Below are 22,027 nucleotides of genomic sequence, written 5' to 3' on the forward strand. Positions count from 1 at the left end.
TCTGGGTTAGTGTGTACACTGGGAGAGGGACAGACTGTGAATGGACAGAACTTGCACTGTTACTGTATCAGACCGTGGGCAGGTTATCTGGGTTAGTGTGTACACTGGGAGAGGGACAGACTGTGAATGGACAGAACTTGCACTGTTACTGTATCAGACCATGGGCAGGTTATCTGGGTTAGTGTGTACACTGGGAGAGGAACAGACTGTGAATGGACAGAACGTGCACTGTTACTGTATCAGACCGTGGGCAGGTTATCTGGGTTAGTGTGTACACTGGGAGAGGGACAGACTGTGAATGGACAGAACTTGCACTGTTACTGTATCAGACCGTGGGCAGGTTATCTGGGGTAGTGTGTACACTGGGAGAGGGACAGACTGTGAATGGACAGAACTTGCACTGTTACTGTATCAGACCGTGGGCAGGTTATCTGTGTTAGTGTGTACACTGGGAGAGGGACAGACTGTGAATGGACAGAACTTGCACTGTTACTGTATCAGACCGTGGGCAGGTTATCTGGGTTAGTGTGTACACTGGGAGAGGGACAGACTGTGAATGGACAGAACTTGCACTGTTACTGTATCAGACCGTGGGCAGGTTATCTGGGTTAGTGTGTACACTAGGAGAGGGACAGACTGTGAATGGACAGAACTTGCACTGTTACTGTATCATACCGTGGGCAGGTTATCTGGGTTGGTGTGTACACTGGGAGAGGGACAGACTGTGAATGGACAGAACTTGCACTGTTACTGTATCAGACCGTGGGCAGGTTATCTGGGTTAGTGTGTACACTGGGAGAGGGACAGACTGTGAATGGACAGAACTTGCACTGTTACTGTATCAGACCGTGGGCAGGTTATCTGGGTTATTGTGTACACTGGGAGAGGGACAGACTGTGAATGGACAGAACTTGCACTGTTACTGTATCAGACCGTGGGCAGGTTATCTGGGTTAGTGTGTACACTGGGAGAGGGACAGACTGTGAATGGACAGAACTTGCACTGTTACTGTATCAGACCGTGGGCAGGTTATCTGGGTTAGTGTGTACACTGGGAGAGGGACAGACTGTGAATGGACAGAACTTGCACTGTTACTGTATCAGACCGTGGGCAGGTTATCTGGGTTAGTGTGTACACTGGGAGAGGGACAGACTGTGAATGGACAGAACTTGCACTGTTACTGTATCAGACCGTGGGCAGGTTATCTGGGTTAGTGTGTGCACTGGGAGAGGGACAGACTGTGAATGGACAGAACTTGCACTGTTACTGTATCAGACCGTGGGCAGGTTATCTGGATTAGTGTGTACACTGGGGGAGGGGCAGACTGTGAATGGACAGAACTTGCACTGTTACTGTATCAGACCGTGGGCAGGTTATCTGGGTTAGTGTGTACACTGGGAGAGGGACAGACTTTGAATGGACAGAACTTGCAGTGTTACTGTATCAGACCGTGGGCAGGTTATCTGGGTTAGTGTGTACACTGGGAGAGGGACAGACTGTGAATGGACAGAACTTGCACTGTTACTGTATCAGACCGTGGGCAGGTTATCTGGGTTAGTGTGCACACTGGGAGAGGGACAGACTGTGAATGGACAGAACTTGCACTGTTACTGTATCAGACCGTGGGCAGGTTATCTGGGTTAGTGTGTACACTGGGGGAGGGGCAGACTGTGAATGGACAGAACTTGCACTGTCACTGTATCAGACCGTCGGCAGGTTATCCGGGTTAGTGTGTACACTGGGAGAGGGACAGACTGTGAATGGACAGAACTTGCACTGTTACTGTATCAGACCGTGGGCAGGTTATCCGGGTTAGTGTGTACACTGGGAGAGGGACAGACTGTGAATGGACTGAACTTGCACTGTTACTGTATCAGACCGTGGGCAGGTTATCTGGGTTAGTGTGTACACTGGGAGAGGGACAGACTGTGAATGGACAGAACTTGCACTGTTACTGTATCAGACCGTGGGCAGGTTATCTGGGTTAGTGTGTACACTGGGAGAGGGACAGACTGTGAATGGACAGAACTTGCACTGTTACTGTATCAGACCATGGGCAGGTTATCTGGGTTAGTGTGTACACTGGGAGAGGGACAGACTGTGAATGGACAGAACTTGCACTGTTACTGTATCAGACCATGGGCAGGTTATCTGGGTTGGTGTGTACACTGGGAGAGGGACAGACTGTGAATGGAGAGAAGTTCCACCGTTTGTCTATCAGACCCTGGGCAGGTATTGTGTGCCCTTCTAATCAATGGAATATTATTATTGAAATGGTGAAAGTGCAAAGGGAAATAAGATGACTGTGTGTCAGGAATTGATCAGAATTTCTAATCAAAGTCACAAACTTAATGCCGGAATGAGATTCATAAAGAACACAATTAATTAAGGGAAAACTGAGTAACTCGCCAGGAGTAAGAAGGGAAATCAGGGTAATATTTTTCACTGAAGGGTAGTAGAGTGGGAGACCAGTTACCAGGGAGGACACTAAGGGGCAGTGTGATTGGGGACAAGAGACAATTGGTTGTGTTTCTGTGTGAAATCAGGGTAATATTTTTCACTGAAGGGTAGTAGAGTGGGAGACCAGTTACCAGGGAGGACACTAAGGGGCAGTGTGATTGGGGACAAGAGACAATTGGTTGTGTTTCTGTGTGAAATCAGGGTAATATTTTTCACTGAAGGGTAGTAGAGTGGGAGACCAGTTACCAGGGAGGACACTAAGGGGCAGTGTGATTGGGGACAAGAGACAATTGGTTGTATTTCTGTGTGAAATCAGGGTAATATTTTTCACTGAAGGGTAGTAGAGTGGGAGACCAGTTACCAGGGAGGACACTAAGAGGCAGTGTGATTGGGGACAAGAGACAATTGGTTGTGTTTCTGTGTGAAATCAGGGTAATATTTTTCACTGAAGGGTAGTAGAGTGGGAGACCAGTTACCAGGGAGGACACTAAGGGGCAGTGTGATTGGGGACAAGAGACAATTGGTTGTGTTTGTGTGTGAAATCAGGGTAATATTTTTCACTGAAGGGTAGTAGAGTGGGAGACCAGTTACCAGGGAGGACACTAAGGGGCAGTGTGATTGGGGACATAGATACATAGATACATAGAAGATAGGAGCAGGAGTAGGCCATTCGGCCCTTCGTGCCTGCTCCGCCATTCGATGAGATCATGGCTGATCCTTTAATTCAGTATCCCGTCCCCGCCTTCTCTCCGTAACCCTTAACCCCTTTTGCCCGTAGAAATATATCTAATTCCCTCTTAAATATATTTAATGAGCTGGCGTACACTGCCCTCTGTGGCAATGAGTTCCACAGGTTCACCACTCTCTGAGTGAAGAAATTCCCCCTCATCTCTGTCCTAAATGGTTTAGCCCTTATCCTTAAATTATGTCCTCTAGTTCTGTTCTCACCCGCCAAGGGAAACATTCCTTCTGCATCCAGTCTGTCTAGACCTGTCAGAATTTTATACACTTCTATGAGGTCCCCTCTCAATCTTCTAAACTCCAGTGTGTACATCCCTAAACTACATAGTCTCTCCTCATAGGTCATTCCCGCCATTCCTGGTATCAGCCTGGTGAATCGCCGCTGCACCCCCTCCATGGCAAGAACATCCTTCCTCAGATGAGGCGACCAAAACTGTACACAGTACTCGAGGTGTGGTCTCACCAGTGCCCTGTACAGCTGCAGCAAGGTATCCCTGTTCCTGTATTCTAACCCTTTTGCTATGAAGGCCAGCATACCGTTTGCCTTCTTGACCGCCTGTTGCACCTGCATGCTCGCCTTCAGTGACTGGTGTACAAGAACACCCAGGTCTCTCTGTACTTCCCCCTCTCCCAATCTATTGCCATTTAAATAATAATTTGCCCTCCCGTTCCTGCACCCAAGGTGGATAACTTCGCACTTGTCCACATTATAGTGCATCTGCCATTTATCCGCCCAATCGCCCAGTCTGTCCAAATCGCTCTGGAGCTTCCTGGTCTCTTCCTCTGAGCCCACCCCCCCTCCTAGTTTAGTGTCGTCTGCAAATTTGGAAATGCTGCATCCGACTCCCTGATCCAGGTCATTAATGTAAATTGTGAACAGCTGGGGGCCCAGGACAGATCCCTGTGGTACCCCACTTGTTACTGCCTGCCATTCAGAAAATGAGCCGTTTATTCCAACTCTCTGTTTTCTATCTGACAGCCAGTTCCCTATCCACGCCAAAACTTTCCCCTTTATCCCATGAGCCTCAATTTTCCATGCTAATCTTTTATGTGGGACCTTATCGAAGGCCTTTTGGAAGTCCAGGTACACCACATCTACTGGCTCTCCCCCATCTATTCTACCAGTTACTCCCTCAAAAAATTCCAATAGATTAGTCAAGCACGATTTACCCTTTGTAAATCCATGTTGACTCTGTCCTATCCTGTCCCCATTTGCTAAGTGCTCCGCTATTTCATCCTTAATGATGGACTCCAGCATTTTGCCCACAACTGATGTAAGGCTTACAGGTCTGTAATTACCTGCTTTTTCCCTACCCCCCTTTTTGAATAGTGGGGTAACGTTAGCTACCCTCCAATCCATCGGCACTGTTCCCGAGTCTAATGAATTCTGAAAAATCATCCTTAGTGCATCCGCTATCTCTAGGGCCACCTCCTTCAGTACCCTAGGATGCATGTTATCAGGCCCTGGGGATTTGTCCACCTTCAATCCCTTTAGCTTCCTTAACACCATATCCTTAGAGATATTGATTTGCGTCAGTTCCTCCTTTGCCAATGTCCCTATTTTTCCCGATATCCCAGGGAGGTTTTTTGTGTCTTCCTTCGTAAAGACTGACCCAAAGTATGCATTTAGTTGATCTGCCATTTCCTTATTTCCCATTATATATTCCCCCGTATCTGACTGCAATGGACCAACTTTGGTTTTCACCAGTCTTTTCCTTTTGATATACTTATAAAAGCTTTTGGAGTTAGTTTTTATATTTTCCGCCAGCTTGTTTTCGTAAGCTATTTTGCCCCTCTTGATTATGCCCTTTGCCCTCCTTTGCTCTATCTTAAACTGTTCCCAATCTTCCGCTCTGGCGCTTTTTTTGGCTATTTTATACGCCCTATCTTTGGATTTTATGCTGTCTCTAATTTCCCCTGTTATCCACGGTTGAGTCACCTTTTTAGATTTCCTTTTATGCCAGATTGGTATAAACAATTTTTGCAATTTTGTCATTCTATCTTTAAATGTTTGCCATTGTTTATCTACCTCCAGTCCTCCCAGGAACGTTGTCCAATCAGACCTACTCAGTTCCCGTCTCATGGCATCATAATTCCCCTTGTTTAAATTCAGGACCTTAGTCTCTGAGTCAATTTCTTCGCTCTCCATTTCGAGTGAGAAATCGATCATGTTATGATCGCTCTGACCCAAGGGTCCCCGTACAACAAGATTACTGATTAGTCCCTTCTCATTGCACAGTACCCAGTCCAATATAGCCTGTTCCCGAGTTGGTTCCTCGACATATTGATCCAGATAACCATCCCTCAAACACTCAAGGAATTCCTCCTCCTCATTATTTTTACTGATTAGGCTAGTCCAATCTATATGTAAGTTAAAGTCACCTATGATGACAGCTGTGCTCTTATTGCACGCTTCTCTAATTTCCCTCGTGATGCCCTCCCTAACCTCTATTTTACTATTTGGAGGCCTATATACCACTCCTATTAATGTTTTTCGCCCCTCGCTATTTCTTAGCTCCACCCATATAGATTCTGTATTAACTGAGTTAATATCCTTCCTTTCAATTGCATTTATCCCCTCTTTTACTAGCAATGCTACCCCTCCTCCCTTTCTTTTTTGTCGATCCTTCCTAAATACTGAATACCCCTGTATGTTAAGCTCCCAGCCCTGCTCACCCTGCAACCATGTTTCCGTAATCCCAATTAGGTCATAATTATTAACCTCTATTTCCACAGCTAATTCATCTACCTTGTTCCTGATGCTTCTCGCATCAGGGTTTCTAAATCAGGGTAATATTTTTCACTGAAGGGTAGTAGAGTGGGAGACCAGTTACCAGGGAGGACACTAAGGGGCAGTGTGATTGGGGACAAGAGACAATTGGTTGTGTTTCTGTGTGAAATCAGGGTAATATTTTTCACTGAAGGGTAGTAGAGTGGGAGACCAGTTACCACGGAGGACACTAAGGGGCAGTGTGATTGGGGACAAGAGACAATTGGTTGTGTTTGTGTGTGAAATCAGGGTAATATTTTTCACTGAAGGGTAGTAGAGTGGGAGACCAGTTACCAGGGAGGACACTAAGGGGCAGTGTGATTGGGGACAAGAGACAATTGGTTGTGTTTCTGTGTGAAATCAGGGTAATATTTCTCACTGAAGGATAGTAGAGTGGGAGACCAGTTACCAGGGAGGACACTAAGGGGCAGTGTGATTGGGGACAAGAGACAATTGGTTGTGTTTCTGTGTGAAATCAGGGTAATATTTTTCACTGAAGGGTAGTAGAGTGGGAGACCAGTTACCAGGGAGGACACTAAGGGGCAGTGTGATTGGGGACAAGAGACAATTGGTTGTGTTTCTGTGTGAAATCAGGGTAATATTTCTCACTGAAGGGTAGTAGAGTGGGAGACCAGTTACCAGGGAGGACACTAAGGGGCAGTGTGATTGGGGACAAGAGACAATTGGTTGTGTTTGTGTGTGAAATCAGGGTAATATTTTTCACTGAAGGGTAGTAGAGTGGGAGACCAGTTACCAGGGAGGACACTAAGGGGCAGTGTGATTGGGGACAAGAGACAATTGGTTGTATTTCTGTGTGAAATCAGGGTAATATTTCTCACTGAAGGGTAGTAGAGTGGGAGACCAGTTACCAGGGAGGACACTAAGGGGCAGTGTGATTGGGGACAAGAGACAATTGGTTGTGTTTCTGTGTGAAATCAGGGTAATATTTCTCACTGAAGGGTAGTAGAGTGGGAGACCAGTTACCAGGGAGGACACTAAGGGGCAGTGTGATTGGGGACAAGAGACAATTGGTTGTGTTTCTGTGTGAAATCAGGGTAATATTTTTCACTGAAGGGTAGTAGAGTGGGAGACCAGTTACCAGGGAGGACACTAAGGGGCAGTGTGATTGGGGACAAGAGACAATTGGTTGTGTTTCTGTGTGAAATCAGGGTAATATTTTTCACTGAAGGGTAGTAGAGTGGGAGACCAGTTACCAGGGAGGACACTAAGGGGCAGTGTGATTGGGGACAAGAGACAATTGGTTGTGTTTCTGTGTGAAATCAGGGTAATATTTCTCACTGAAGGGTAGTAGAGTGGGAGACCAGTTACCAGGGAGGACACTAAGGGGCAGTGTGATTGGGGACAAGAGACAATTGGTTGTATTTCTGTGTGAAATCAGGGTAATATTTCTCACTGAAGGGTAGTAGAGTGGGAGACCAGTTACCAGGGAGGACACTAAGAGGCAGTGTGATTGGGGACAAGAGACAATTGGTTGTGTTTCTGTGTGAAATCAGGGTAATATTTCTCACTGAAGGGTAGTAGAGTGGGAGACCAGTTACCAGGGAGGACACTAAGGGGCAGTGTGATTGGGGACAAGAGACAATTGGTTGTATTTCTGTGTGAAATCAGGGTAATATTTCTCACTGAAGGGTAGTAGAGTGGGAGACCAGTTACCAGGGAGGACACTAAGGGGCAGTGTGATTGGGGACAAGAGACAATTGGTTGTGTTTCTGTGTGAAATCAGGGTAATATTTCTCACTGAAGGGTAGTAGAGTGGGAGACCAGTTACCAGGGAGGACACTAAGGGGCAGTGTGATTGGGGACAAGAGACAATTGGTTGTGTTTCTGTGTGAAATCAGGGTAATATTTCTCACTGAAGGGTAGTAGAGTGGGAGACCAGTTACCAGGGAGGACACTAAGGGGCAGTGTGATTGGGGACAAGAGACAATTGGTTGTGTTTGTGTGTGAAATCAGGGTAATATTTTTCACTGAAGGGTAGTAGAGCGGGAGACCAGTTACCAGGGAGGACACTAAGGGGCAGTGTGATTGGGGACAAGAGACAATTGGTTGTGTTTCTGTGTGAAATCAGGGTAATATTTTTCACTGAAGGGTAGTAGAGTGGGAGACCAGTTACCAGGGAGGACACTAAGGGGCAGTGTGATTGGGGACAAGAGACAATTGGTTGTGTTTCTGTGGATAAACTGAAGAGAGGAAGGTGAGTTCACCTCGAACAGGGACAGACTGGTTTGGACCAAAGTAGCCTTGTGTTCCCCTAAACATCCTCCTGTTGTGTTTCAGAAAATGCGATCAGCTTTCAGTAATTTTACATTTATATTATTTTTAGATAACAGTCTCATCAGATAACCGATCAGAATCAGAACTAGAACTACGGCCCACTTCACTCCGTATTACGTTAGGGAAGAGAGACTTCATTTCAACAGTTACTATTATTAAACTCCATCGTTTCATTTGGATACGAGTTGCCGATAATGTAGTTTTGAAAATTATAAATATGTTTGTGATAATAATTAAATTGGGATTCAAAATCCCCCTGAATGAAATGACGGTTCTTTCAGTACAACAAGATTCTCTGTGCCTAGTTTGTCTGTTTTACTGCCAGAGGTAATCGGCACAGTCAATTTCAAATCACCCAGAACATGGCCTATTGCTGATGTTCCTCCTCAGTTAATGTTTGATTGTGAAACTCTGAACATCTTCTCAGATTAGAGCGAACACTATCGGATGTTCATGAGGTGATGTACAATGGTAATGCTTCACCTTTTCCCAATTCTCCACCACTGACCACAGTTTGTGCTGAATAGCTGCCCAGGGGCAGAGATAACATCCACATCAGGCACTCGTTTCACACGGTATAATGGTCTGGCCTGGTGTGTGTGGGGTTTCACAGTGTATCAGGATCCTGCCAGGTGTGTATGGGGTTTCACAGTGTATCAGGATCCTGCCAGGTGTGTATGGGGTTTCACAGTGTATCAGGATCCTGCCAGGTGTGTATGGGGTTTCACAGTGTATCAGGATCCTGCCAGGTGTGTATGGGGTTTCACAGTGTATCAGGATCCTGCCAGGTGTGTATGGGGTTTCACAGTGTATCAGGATCCTGCCAGGTGTGTATGGGGTTTCACAGTGTATCGGGATCCTGCCAGGTGTGTATGGGGTTTCAGAGTGTATCAGGATCCTGCCAGGTGTGTATGGGGTTTCACAGTGTATCGGGATCCTGCCAGGTGTGTATGGGGTTTCAGTGTATCGGGATCCTGCCAGGTGTGTATGGGGTTTCACCGTGTATCAGGATCCTGCCAGGTGTGTGTGGGGTTTCACAGTGTATCAGGATCCTGCCAGGTGTGTATGGGGTTTCACAGTGTATCAGGATCCTGCCAGGTGTGTGTGGGGTTTCACAGTGTATCAGGATCCTGCCAGGTGTGTATGGGGTTTCACAGTGTATCAGGATCCTGCCAGGTGTGTATGGGGTTTCGCAGTGTATCAGGATCCTGCCAGGTGTGTATGGGGTTTCACAGTGTATCAGGATCCTGCCAGGTGTGTATGGGGTTTCACAGTGTATCAGGATCCTGCCAGGTGTGTATGGGGTTTCACAGTGTATCAGGATCCTGCCTGGTGTGTATGGGGTTTCACAGTGTATCAGGATCCTGCCTGGTGTGTATGGGGTTTCGCAGTGTATCAGGATCCTGCCAGGTGTGTATGGGGTTTCGCAGTGTATCAGGATCCTGCCAGGTGTGTATGGGGATTCGCAGTGTATCAGGATCCTGCCAGGTGTGTATGGGGTTTCACAGTGTATCGGGATCCTGCCAGGTGTGTATGGGGTTTCGCAGTGTATCGGGATCCTGCCAGGTGTGTATGGGGTTTCGCAGTGTATCAGGATCCTGCCAGGTGTGTATGGGGTTTCACAGTGTATCAGGATCCTGCCAGGTGTGTATGGGGTTTCACAGTGTATCAGGATCCTGCCAGGTGTGTATGGGGTTTCACAGTGTATCAGGATCCTGCCAGGTGTGTATGGGGTTTCACAGTGTATCAGGATCCTGCCAGGTGTGTATGGGGTTTCACAGTGTATCAGGATCCTGCCAGGTGTGTATGGGGTTTCACAGTGTATCAGGATCCTGCCAGGTGTGTATGGGGTTTCACAGTGTATCGGGATCCTGCCAGGTGTGTATGGGGTTTCACCGTGTATCAGGATCCTGCCAGGTGTGTATGGGGTTTCACAGTGTATCAGGATCCTGCCAGGTGTGTATGGGGTTTCACACGGTATAATGATCTGGCCAGGTGTGTATGGGGTTTCACAGTGTATCAGGATCCTGCCAAGTGTGCATGGGGTTTCAGTGTATCAGGATCCTGCCAGGTGTGTATGGGGTTACACAGTGTATCAGGATCCTGCCTGGTGTGCATGGGGTTTCAGTGTATCAGGCTCCTGCCAGGTGTGTATGTGGTTTCAGTGTATCAGGATCCTGCCAGGTGTGTATGGGGTTTCACAGTGTATCAGGATCCTTCCAGGTGTGTATGGGGTTTCACAGTGTATCAGGATCCTGCCCGGTGTGTATGGGGTTTCACAGTGTATCAGGATCCTGCCAGGTGTGTATGGGGTTTCACAGTGCATCAGGATCCTGCCAGGTGTGTATGGGGTTTCACAGTGTATCAGGATCCTGCCAAGTGTGTATGGGGATTCACAGTGTATCAGGATCCTGCCAGGTGTGCATGGGGTTTCACAGTGTATCAGGGTCCTGCCAGGTGTGTATGGGGTTTCACACTGTATCAGGATCCTGCCAGGTGTGTATGGGGTTTCAGTGTATCAGGATCCTGCCAGGTGTGTCTGGGGTTTCACAGTGTATCAGGATCCTGCCAGGTGTGTATGGGGTTTCACAGTGTATCAGGATCCTGCCAGGTGTGTATGGGGTTTCACAGTGTATCAGGATCCTGCCAGGTGTGTATGGGGTTTCACAGTGTATCGGGATCCTGCCAGGTGTTTATGGGGTTTCACAGTGTATCAGGATCCTGCCAGGTGTGTATGGGGTTTCACAGTGAATCAGGATCCTGCCAGGTGTAGGCAATGTGCAGTTGGATTAACTGGAGCATACAAGACCAGCAAATTTACCAATAATTCAAAAATCGGCTTTATTTGTAAATTGAATCTATGCAGAACTTTTGTGGATTAATCACGAATCCAAATAATGTTCAATCCTATTCCCTGAGCCTTGGACCTTCTCATTCACAGATTCTGACAACATTTAAACAAATCAGCCCCAGTCAAATATTTGGATTCTATCGTGAGATAAACGGTTTGAAATCTCCATTTCATCACTTACCTCTCAGGTGACTGGGTACTTCGGATAAACCTCGTGCGATGTTCATGTAATCAAATGGTTCAGAACCTGTTTAAATCAATTAGTGTTCATGAAATCAGATCTGTGTAATATTATAGTGAAATCCTGTTTGAATGTGAAATTGAATTCAGCGTGATTTTACCGTACCAAGTTCCTGTATTTCTTTCAGTATTTTGTCCAGCTTTGGTACCCCATGGCGCATTTTCACAAAGGATTCCCACATCACCCTTCGGGCCCGAGAGCCTTTCTCCATCACCAGAGTTAGGAGAAGTTTGGAACTGTCCGCCCGGTTTCCCTTCTCTGCGAGCTCAGTGACTTTCTGTAAAGAATAATAATGAATGAATTGAGGAGCTGAGTGAAATATAAACACCGAGAATGGGAAGGAAAGGATCTGCTCAGTGATGGGATCTCCCAGTTGTTGAGCACAGGAAGCAGTCACTGTGTCGGGTTCTGATCCATTCTGAACATTGGCTGAATATTCTGTAAACATCTTGATTCAGTCGTTAATGGCAAAGAAATTTAATGAATTATAGTTCTCGGAGAGTGAGGAATCACTGAGAATCTGCAGCAGTTTTAACGTGATTATTTGTCTCTGTCCCTCAGTGTCCAACATGACATCAGATTACTGACTGATAGAATTTCTCTCAGTTTTTCCTGCTGCTGCACTTTGCGATTTCCCGAGAAATAAAAAAGCGAGTCAGAACTGTAGTGGCAGGGAAGGAACGAATCTGAAGTGAGAAACAGCTAGAAAACTGCCTGAGAAATTACACTGACTAATCGAAACAATCACTGTTGGTGTAGGGCTGGAGAATCGACCAATAAAAGTAATGAAAAATCTAATCGCTTTCCCCCCCGGGTAATTGAAATGTCCGACACCCGTTATTTTACACATCCGCTGCCGGTATGAAACCTCGGTAACCGGGAACAGATATCCAGCAATGGGGTTGGTGTAGTCAGGACTTTCATCATCAAAGATTACATTTATATAACACCTTTAATGCAGAAAAGAAAGCGTCGAAAGGCACTTCAGAGGTGCAATCAGACAATGGACAGAGAGATGGCGAGGTGTGGAGAACGATAGCCTGTTGGTTATGTTACTGGACAAGTAATCCTGAGATAACGGTCCAAATATCATCGTGGACGTTTCATGAATTTGAATTCAAATTTGAAACATTTCAAAACAAAAAGCTGATTAGTAAAGATTGTTGTAAAACCCAATGCCCTTTATACCTGGTCTATACGTGACTCCAGTCCTTCACCAATGTGATGGCCTCTGAAATGGCCTAGAAAGCCTCTCGAAAGAAGGATACAGAAGAATAAAACTGGGCGGACCGCTCAGCTTCGGCATTGGATTCGGACACCACAAAGGAACACCCAGCCCAGTCAACCCTGCAAAGCCCTCCTCATTAACTCCTGGGGACTGGTGCCAAAGTAGGGAGAAGTGGACCACACATTAGTCAAGCAACTGTGTGACGTAGTGATACATTTAAAATCATAGTTATTAGGCAAAGTCCCAGGTACCTCCATCAGCAGTCATCGGACAGGACAGACCCACCAGTGGTGGGGCGCAGTGATGTACCCTCAGATGCAAGTGTCCTTCGTGCCATTAACATTGACTCCAGAGCCAAGGAAATCTCATGCCTTCAGGTCAAACATGGGCAAGGAAACCTCCTGCTGATTACCGCCCTCCCTCAGCCGATGAATCAGTGCTCCTCCATTTTGAGCACAACTTGGAGGAAGCACTAAAGGTGACAAAAGTTCCAGAATGTACAGTAGGTGTGAGATTTAGTGCAGAGTTCCCCCGCATTTCAGTATCAAGAAACAAATGAACGAACTGGGCACAGCAAATGCTAAAGGTCCTGATATACCTATCAATTCATCCAATGAAAAGCGACGAGTTAAGAAAGTAACTATAGGTTTTTATTGGCTAAATAACAGAGCCCACCCTCGTGGGTGATCGGATCCAACAAGGAGGAATACCAGCCAGTCGACCACCTTTATACCTGGGCTGGTAGGTGGAGCCATGGGCGGAGTCAGCAGTGGTCAGCCCAGGTATAACAGTGTGACAAGAGGCGACCTCGTACAATGATAACAATGTGAACAGTGATAACTATAGGGAAACGATCTAACAGTGATAACTATAGTGTAACGATAGTGAACGATAAAAGTGGTTTACCACATTCACCCCTTGTTTAGATTGGAGTCCGGCGGGGTGAAGTGTACTACCAGTTCTGGTATGTCAGTCTGTCCGGAGGCCTCGTAAGCCTTTCTGATCGTCGCAGCGGCGGTGTTGCGGTATCCGGTGTTAATGCTGGCGTCTGCGAGGTAGGCGAAGGCTCTTGGGGTTCCGGCGTACCGTCTACCTGGGCTAGAATTGGGGGGGTGGTGGGGGGGGTAAAGGTGGTGTCTCCGGAGTGCCCGAGGGTGCGAGGTCTCGTAAGGAGACTGTATCCTCCCGCCCGTCTGGGTATGCCACGTAGGCGTACTGGGGGTTGGCGTGCAGGAGGTTCACCCTCTCGACCAAGGGGTCCGTTTTATGGGCCCTCACGTGCTTTCGCAGCAAGACAGGCCCCGGAGAGGTCAGCCAGGTTGGTAGCGTGGTTCCTGTAGTCGACTTCCTGGGGAAAACAAACATTCGTTCATGGGGGGTGGCGTTGATGGCAGTGCAAAGTAGTGACCGGGTGGAATGCAGCGCCGCCGGGAGGACCTCCTGCCAGCGAGAGGTTGGGAGGCCCTTAGACTTTAAGGCTAAGAGGACGGCCTTCCATACCGTCGCGTTCTCTCTTTCCACCTGGCCGTTCCCTCGGGGATTGTAGCTGGTGGTCCTGCTTGCAGCAATACCTCTCGCTAGTAGGAACTGGCGGAGTTCCTCGCTCATGAAGGAGGAGCCCCGGTCACTATGTATATAGTTTGGGAACCCGAACAAGGCGAAGAGGTCGTTCAGGCATTTAATGACCGTGGTACTGGTCATGTCTGGGCAGGGGAAGGCAAAGGGGAAACGGGAGTACTCATCAACAATGTTGAGGAAGTACACATTACGGTCAGAGGACGGGAGGGGCCCCTTAAAATCGATGCTCAAGCGCTCGAAGGGGCGGGTGGCCTTGATCAGGCTTGCTCTGTCCGGCCTAAAGAAGTGCGGTTTGCACTCGGCACAGGTCTGGCAGTTCCTGGTCATGGTCCTGACCTCCTCGATGGAGTAGGGCAGGTTGCGGGCCTTAATGAAGTGGTAAAGTCTGGTGACCCCAGGGTGGCAGAGGTCGTTGTGGAGGGTCTGAAGTCTATCAGTTTGCGCGTTGGCGCATGTAATTCGCGATAGAGCGTCAGGGGGTTCGTTCAGCTTACCAGGCCGGTACAAGATATCATAATCGTAGGTGGATAGCTCGATTCTCCACCTCAAGATCTTGTCGTTCTTGATTTTACCCCTCAGCTTGTTATTAAACATAAAAGCGACCGAACGCTGGTCGGTGAGGAGGGTAAATCGCTTGCCTGCGAGGTAATGCCTCCAGTGGCGTACCGCCTCCACAATCGCCTGGGCCTCCTTCTCGACCGAAGAGTGTCGGATCTCAGGGCCCTGTAGGGTCCTTGAGAAGGCGGCCACCGGTCTCCCCTCCTTGTTGAGGGTAGCGGCTAGGGCGAAGTCGGATGCATCGCTCTCCACTTGGAAGGGGATGGACTCATCCACCGCGTGCGTAGTGGCCTTAGCAATGTCTCCCTTGATGAGGGAGAAGGCCGCGCACGCTTCTTCCGTAAGGGGGAAGGAGGTGGACTTCATGAGGAGTCTGGCTTTGTCCGCATAATTCGGCACCCATTGGGCATAGTAGGCGAAGAGCCCCAGGGTTCTCTTCAGCGCCTTTGGACAGTGGGGGAGGGGTAGCTCCATGAGGGGGCGCATTCTTTCGGGATCAGGGCCGATGACTCCGTTCTCTACTACGCAGCCGAGGATGGCAAGGCGCGAGGTGTTAAAAACACATTTCTCCTTATTGTAGGTGAGGTTCAGCCATTGGGCCGTACGGAGGAATCTTTCCAGATTAACGTCATGGTCTTGCCGGTCGCGGCCGCAGATGGTGACGTTATCTAGATAGGGGAACGTGGCTTGCAGCCTGTTCTGGTCAACCATCCGGTCCATCTCCCTTTGGAAGACCGAAACCCCGTTGGTGACGCCGAAGGGGACCCTAAGGAAGTGGTAGAGGCAGCCATTCGCCTCGAAGGCGGTATACTGGCGGTCCTCGGGGTGGAAAGGGAGTTGGTGGTAGGCCGACTTGAGGTCGATGGTAGAGAATACCCGGTATTGTGCAATCTGATTGACCATATCAGATATGCAGGGAAGGGGGTATGCGTCCAACTGGGTGTACCGGTTTATGGTTTGGCTGTAGTCGATGACCAAGCGGTTTTTATTGCCGGTCTTAACGACTAAGACCTGGGCACGCCAGGGGCTGATGCTCCCCTCGATGATGCCCTCCTTCAGGAGGCGCTGCACCTCAGAGCTAATAAAAGCTCTGTCCCCGGCGCTGTACCGCCTGCTCTTGGTAGCGACGGGTTTGCAGTCAGGGGTGAGGTTAGCGAACAGGGAAGGTGGCGGGACCTTGAGGGTGGATAGGCCGCAGGTGTTACGCGGTGGGCGATTTAAAGGCTGCTGGTTGTCGAATGTTAGCGGGGGGAGGGGTCCACCGTATGCTAGAGTGACGCTTTGGAGGTGGGATTGAAAGTCCAGCCCTAGTAGGACGGCAGCGCATAGCTGGGGCAGGACGAGGAGTTTAAAGTTTTTATACTCCGTGCCCTTAACCGACAGGGTCACAACACAGTAGCCGCTGATGTCTGTGGCGTGGGACCTCGATGCCATCGAGATCCGGTTGCGCGTTGGCTGGACAGTGAGGGAGTAGTGGCTCACCGTGTCTGGATGGATGGATGAAACTCTCCGTGCTTCCGCTGTCGAACAGGCAGGTCGTGGCGTGGCCGTCTACTTTGATGTCCATCATTGATTTGGACAGATGATGCGGGCGAGCTTGGTCTAGTGTGACGGAGGCTAGTGTGTGGCCGAGCGAGTCGCTGTAGTCTGTGGGTGAAGCGGTCGTCAGGTCTGGAGGTAAGGTGGCGGTCGAGTGCGGTGGGTAAAATGGCGGCGAAGATGGCTGCCCCCACAACCCACATGAGGCACTGCTGGTGTCGGTTGCCTGGATCAAAGATGGCCGCCCCCACTGCTCACACGAGAGAATGCTGGCATCTGTGGCCTTGATAAAAGATGGCCGCCCCCACAACTCGCATGAGGCACTGCTGGCCTCTGCTGCTCTCCCTCTGCAGGCCTTAGCGAAATGGCCTTTTTTCTGGCAGCTGGAACACGTCGTGTTTCTGGCTGGGCAGCGCGACCTCGGGTGTTTCGCCTGCCCACAGAAGAAGCAGCCGGCGGCCCGATCGCGGGGGTCTGAAGTCGCAGCCGGTACCGGGGGTGGCGGTCCCGGTCGGGTCCGGGACGCCGACGCTGAGGTAGGTCCCGGGGGCGGCGCTGCGGGGGGTATTGCGGTCGGGGTCGGGCCCGAGTCCCAGAGTCGCGAACAGTACCTGGAATACACCGAGGTCCCGCTGGGTCACTTCTCGGGAGTAGGCCAGGGCTGCAGCTGTGTTCAGGTCGAGGTCCTTTGATTCCAGCAGTCTCTGCCATGAGTAGTCGGACCGAAGGCCTTTCACGAAGGCATCGCGGATGTTATCTTCAGTGTTTTCTGCAGCCGATACTGCTTTAAAGTCACAGTCCCTGCCGAGTGTTCGTAGCGCCCGTAAAAATTCAGCTGCAGACTCTCCTGGCTGTTGCGGGCGGGATCTTAGGAGGTGTCTGGCATACATGGAATTTACCGGGCTCCGGTACTGTTGTTTCTGTAGGTTGATAGCGGCCTCGTATGTAGTAATGTCCTGGATGAGTGCGTATACTTTAGGGCTCGCTTGGGCGGTCAGAACTCTTAGTTTGGATCTCTGAGGGACGCCGGATTCTTCCAGGTAGGATTCGAAGCAGCACAGCCAGTGTTCGAAGTCGAGGGCTGAGTTTGCTGCCTGTGGGTTTAGATCCAGGTACGGTGGTCTGAGGGCTCGCAGCCAAGCCGGCTGCTGTGGCTGTTGTAGCTCAGCGTGTGGCTGCTGTAGCTGGGCGTCTGACTGGTCTGGCACGTTAGACATTTTAAAATTTAGCCAATAAAATTGATATACCTATCAATTCATCCAATGAAAAGCGACGAGTTAAGAAAGTAACTATAGGTTTTTATTGGCTAAATAACAGAGCCCACCCTCGTGGGTGATCGGATCCAACAAGGAGGAATACCAGCCAGTCGACCACCTTTATACCTGGGCAGGTAGGTGGAGCCATGGGCGGAGTCGGCAGTGGTCAGCCCAGGTATAACAGTGTGACAAGAGGCGACCTCGTACAGTGATACACTATAGTTATCACTGTTCACATTGTTGTAACGATAGTGAACGATAAAAGTGGTTTACCACAGGTCCCGTCAATATTCTGGCTGTGGTGCTGAAGATCTGTGCTCTGGAACTAACCGCACATCTAGTGAAGTTGTTCCAGATATCCAGAATTGTCCAGGTATGTCCTGTCCACAAAGAGCAGGACAAATCCAACCCGATCAATTACTGCCCTATCAGCCTGTTTGCAATCATCAAAGTGTTGGAAGGAGTTATAAACACTGCGATCAAGCAGCACTTCGTCACAAATAAGCTGCTCACCGAGGCTCAATTTGAGTTCCACCAGGACCAATCGACTCCAAACAAAGGACCAAAGAACTGAATTCCAGCTGTGAGGTGACAGTGACTGTGCTTGGCATCAAGGCAGTGTTCGACATGTGTGGCACCATGGGGTGTGGTTATTGGAGGAGAATCGTCTCAGCACCAGGACATCACTGCAGGAGATCCTCGGGGCAGTGTTCGACGTGTGTGGCACCATGGAGTGTGGTTATTGGAGAATCGTCTCAGCACCAGGACATCACTGCAGGAGATCCTCGGGACAGTGTTCCACATGTGTGGCACCATGGAGTGTGGTTATTGGAGAAACGTCTCAGCACCAGGACATCACTGCAGGAGATCCTCGGGGCAGTGTTCGACGTGTGTGACACCATGGAGTGTGGTTATTGGAGGCGAATCGTCTCAGCACCAGGACATCACTGCAGGAGATCCTCGGGACAGTGTTCGACGTGTGTGACACCATGGAGTGTGGTTATTGGGGGAGAATCGTCTCAGCACCAGGACATCACTGCAGGAGATCCTCGGGACAGTGTTCGACGTGTGTGACACCATGGAGTGTGGTTATTGGAGGAGAATCGTCTCAGCACCAGGACATCACTGCAGGAGATCCTCGGGACAGTGTTCGACGTGTGTGGCACCATGGAGTGTGGTTATTGGAGAATCATCTCAGCACCAGGACATCACTGCAGGAGATCCTCGGGACAGTGTTCGACATGTGTGGCACCATGGAGTGTGGTTATTGGAGAATCGTCTCAGCACCAGGACATCACTGCAGGAGATCCTCGGGACAGTGTTCGACGTGTGTGGCACCATGGAGTGTGGTTATTGGAGAATCGTCTCAGCACCAGGACATCACTGCAGGAGATCCTCGGGGCAGTGTTCGACGTGTGTGACACCATGGAGTGTGGTTATTGGAGAATCGTCTCAGCACCAGGACATCACTGCAGGAGATCCTCGGGACAGTGTTCTACATGTGTGGCACCATGGAGTGTGGTTATTGGAGAATCATCTCAGCACCAGGACATCACTGCAGGAGATCCTCGGGGCAGTGTTCGTCGTGTGTGACACCATGGAGTGTGGTTATTGGAGGAGAATCGTCTCAGCACCAGGACATCACTGCAGGAGATCCTCGGGACAGTGTTCGACGTGTGTGGCACCATGGAGTGTGGTTATTGGAGGAGAATCGTCTCAGCACCAGGACATCACTGCAGGAGATCCTCGGGACAGTGTTTGACATGTGTGGCACCATGGAGTGTGGTTATTGGAGAATCGTCTCAGCACCAGGACATCACTGCAGGAGATCCTCGGGACAGTGTTCGACGTGTGTGACACCATGGAGTGTGGTTATTGGAGAATCGTCTCAGCACCAGGACATCACTGCAGGAGATCCTCGGGACAGTGTTCGACGTGTGTGGCACCATGGAGTGTGGTTATTGGAGAATCGTCTCAGCACCAGGACATCACTGCAGGAGATCCTCGGGGCAGTGTTCGTCGTGTGTGACACCATGGAGTGTGGTTATTGGAGAATCGTCTCAGCACCAGGACATCACTGCAGGAGTTCCTCGGGACAGTGTTCGACGTGTGTGACACCATGGAGTGTGGTTATTGGAGGAGAATCGTCTCAGCACCAGGACATCACTGCAGGAGTTCCTCGGGACAGTGTTCGACGTGTGTGGCACCATGGAGTGTGGTTATTGGAGAATCGTCTCAGCACCAGGACATCACTGCAGGAGTTCCTCGGGACAGTGTTCGACGTGTATGACACCATGGAGTGTGGTTATTGGAGGAGAATCATCTCAACAGCAGGACATGACTGCAGGAGATCCTCGGGACAGTGTTCGACGTGTGTGACACCATGGAGTGTGGTTATTGGAGAATCGTCTCAGCACCAGGACATCACTGCAGGAGATCCTCGGGACAGTGTTCGACGTGTGTGACACCATGGAGTGTGGTTATTGGAGAATCGTCTCAGCACCAGGACATCACTGCAGGAGATCCTCGGGGCAGTGTTCGTCGTGTGTGGCACCATGGAGTGTGGTTATTGGAGGAGAATCGTCTCAGCACCAGGACATCACTGCAGGAGATCCTCGGGACAGTGTTCGACGTGTGTGACACCATGGAGTGTGGTTATTGGAGAATCGTCTCAGCACCAGGACATCACTGCAGGAGTTCCTCGGGACAGTGTTCGACGTGTGTGACACCATGGAGTGTGGTTATTGGAGGAGAATCGTCTCAGCACCAGGACATCACTGCAGGAGATCCTCGGGACAGTGTTCGACGTGTGTGACACCATGGAGTGTGGTTATTGGAGAATCGTCTCAGCACCAGGACATCACTGCAGGAGATCCTCGGGACAGTGTTCGACGTATGTGACACCATGGAGTGTGGTTATTGGAGAATCGTCTCAGCACCAGGACATCACTGCAGGAGATCCTCGGGACAGTGTTCGACGTGTGTGGCACCATGGGGTGTGGTTATTGGAGGAGAATCGTCTCAGCACCAGGACATCACTGTAGGAGATCCTCGGGACAGTGTTCGACGTGTGTGGCACCATGGAGTGTGGTTATTGGAGAATCGTCTCAGCACCAGGACATCACTGCAGGAGATCCTCGGGACAGTGTTCGACGTGTGTGACACCATGGAGTGTGGTTATTGGAGAATCGTCTCAGCACCAGGACATCACTGCAGGAGATCCTCGGGACAGTGTTCGACGTGTGTGGCACCATGGAGTGTGGTTATTGGAGAATCGTCTCAGCACCAGGACATCACTGCAGGAGATCCTCGGGACAGTGTTCGATGTGTGTGACACCATGGAGTGTGGTTATTGGAGGAGAATCGTCTCAGCACCAGGACATCACTGCAGGAGATCCTCGGGACAGTGTTCGACGTGTGTGGCACCATGGAGTGTGGTTATTGGAGAATCGTCTCAGCACCAGGACATCACTGCAGGAGATCCTCGGGACAGTGTTCGACGTGTGTGACACCATGGAGTGTGGTTATTGGAGAATCGTCTCAGCACCAGGACATCACTGCAGGAGTTCCTCGGGACAGTGTTCGACGTGTGTGGCACCATGGAGTGTGGTTATTGGAGGAGAATCGTCTCAGCACCAGGACATCACTGCAGGAGATCCTCGGGACAGTGTTCGACGTGTGTGACACCATGGAGTGTGGTTATTGGAGAATCGTCTCAGCACCAGGACATCACTGCAGGAGATCCTCGGGACAATGTTCGACGTGTGTGGCACCATGGAGTGTGGTTATTGGAGAATCGTCTCAGCACCAGGACATCACTGCAGGAGATCCTCGGGACAGTGTTCGACGTGTGTGGCACCATGGAGTGTGGTTATTGGAGAATCGTCTCAGCACCAGGACATCACTGCAGGAGATCCTCGGGACAGTGTTCGACGTGTGTGGCACCATGGAGTGTGGTTATTGGAGAATCGTCTCAGCACCAGGACATCACTGCAGGAGATCCTCGGGACAGTGTTCGACGTGTGTGGCACCATGGAGTGTGGTTATTGGAGAATCGTCTCAGCACCAGGACATCACTGCAGGAGATCCTCGGGACAGTGTTCGACGTGTGTGACACCATGGAGTGTGGTTATTGGAGGAGAATCGTCTCAGCACCAGGACATCACTGCAGGAGATCCTCGGGACAGTGTTCGACGTGTGTGACACCATGGAGTGTGGTTATTGGAGAATCGTCTCAGCACCAGGACATCACTGCAGGAGATCCTCGGGACAATGTTCGACGTGTGTGGCACCATGGAGTGTGGTTATTGGAGAATCGTCTCAGCACCAGGACATCACTGCAAGAGATCCTCGGGACAGTGTTCGACGTGTGTGGCACCATGGAGTGTGGTTATTGGAGAATCGTCTCAGCACCAGGACATCACTGCAGGAGATCCTCGGGACAGTGTTCGACGTGTGTGGCACCATGGAGTGTGGTTATTGGAGAATCGTCTCAGCACCAGGACATCAC

The 22,027-nt window shown here is 49.9% G+C and overlaps 1 protein-coding gene across 4 annotated transcripts in view; it reads right to left on the reverse strand.

Annotated features, from left to right (window-relative positions):
• Nucleotides 1–22,027, reverse strand: part of LOC147081794 (NACHT, LRR and PYD domains-containing protein 3-like) — a 151,941-nt gene that overhangs the window by 31,894 nt on the left and 98,020 nt on the right. For all 4 annotated transcript variants that reach the window (XM_085980667.1, XM_085980666.1, XM_085980665.1 and 1 more), the window contains 2 exons: nucleotides 11,464–11,635; nucleotides 11,299–11,364 (listed from right to left, as the gene is read on the reverse strand). In XM_085980667.1, coding sequence (XP_085836793.1) covers nucleotides 11,299–11,364; nucleotides 11,464–11,635 — 238 coding nt within the window. The remainder of the gene's footprint in view (nucleotides 1–11,298; nucleotides 11,365–11,463; nucleotides 11,636–22,027) is intronic.

The sequence above is a fragment of the Somniosus microcephalus genome, unplaced genomic scaffold, assembly GCF_052327205.1.
Source record: "Somniosus microcephalus isolate GS21.2 unplaced genomic scaffold, FLI_Smic_1.0 scaffold368, whole genome shotgun sequence".
NCBI classification, from domain to species: Eukaryota; Metazoa; Chordata; class Chondrichthyes; order Squaliformes; family Somniosidae; genus Somniosus; species Somniosus microcephalus.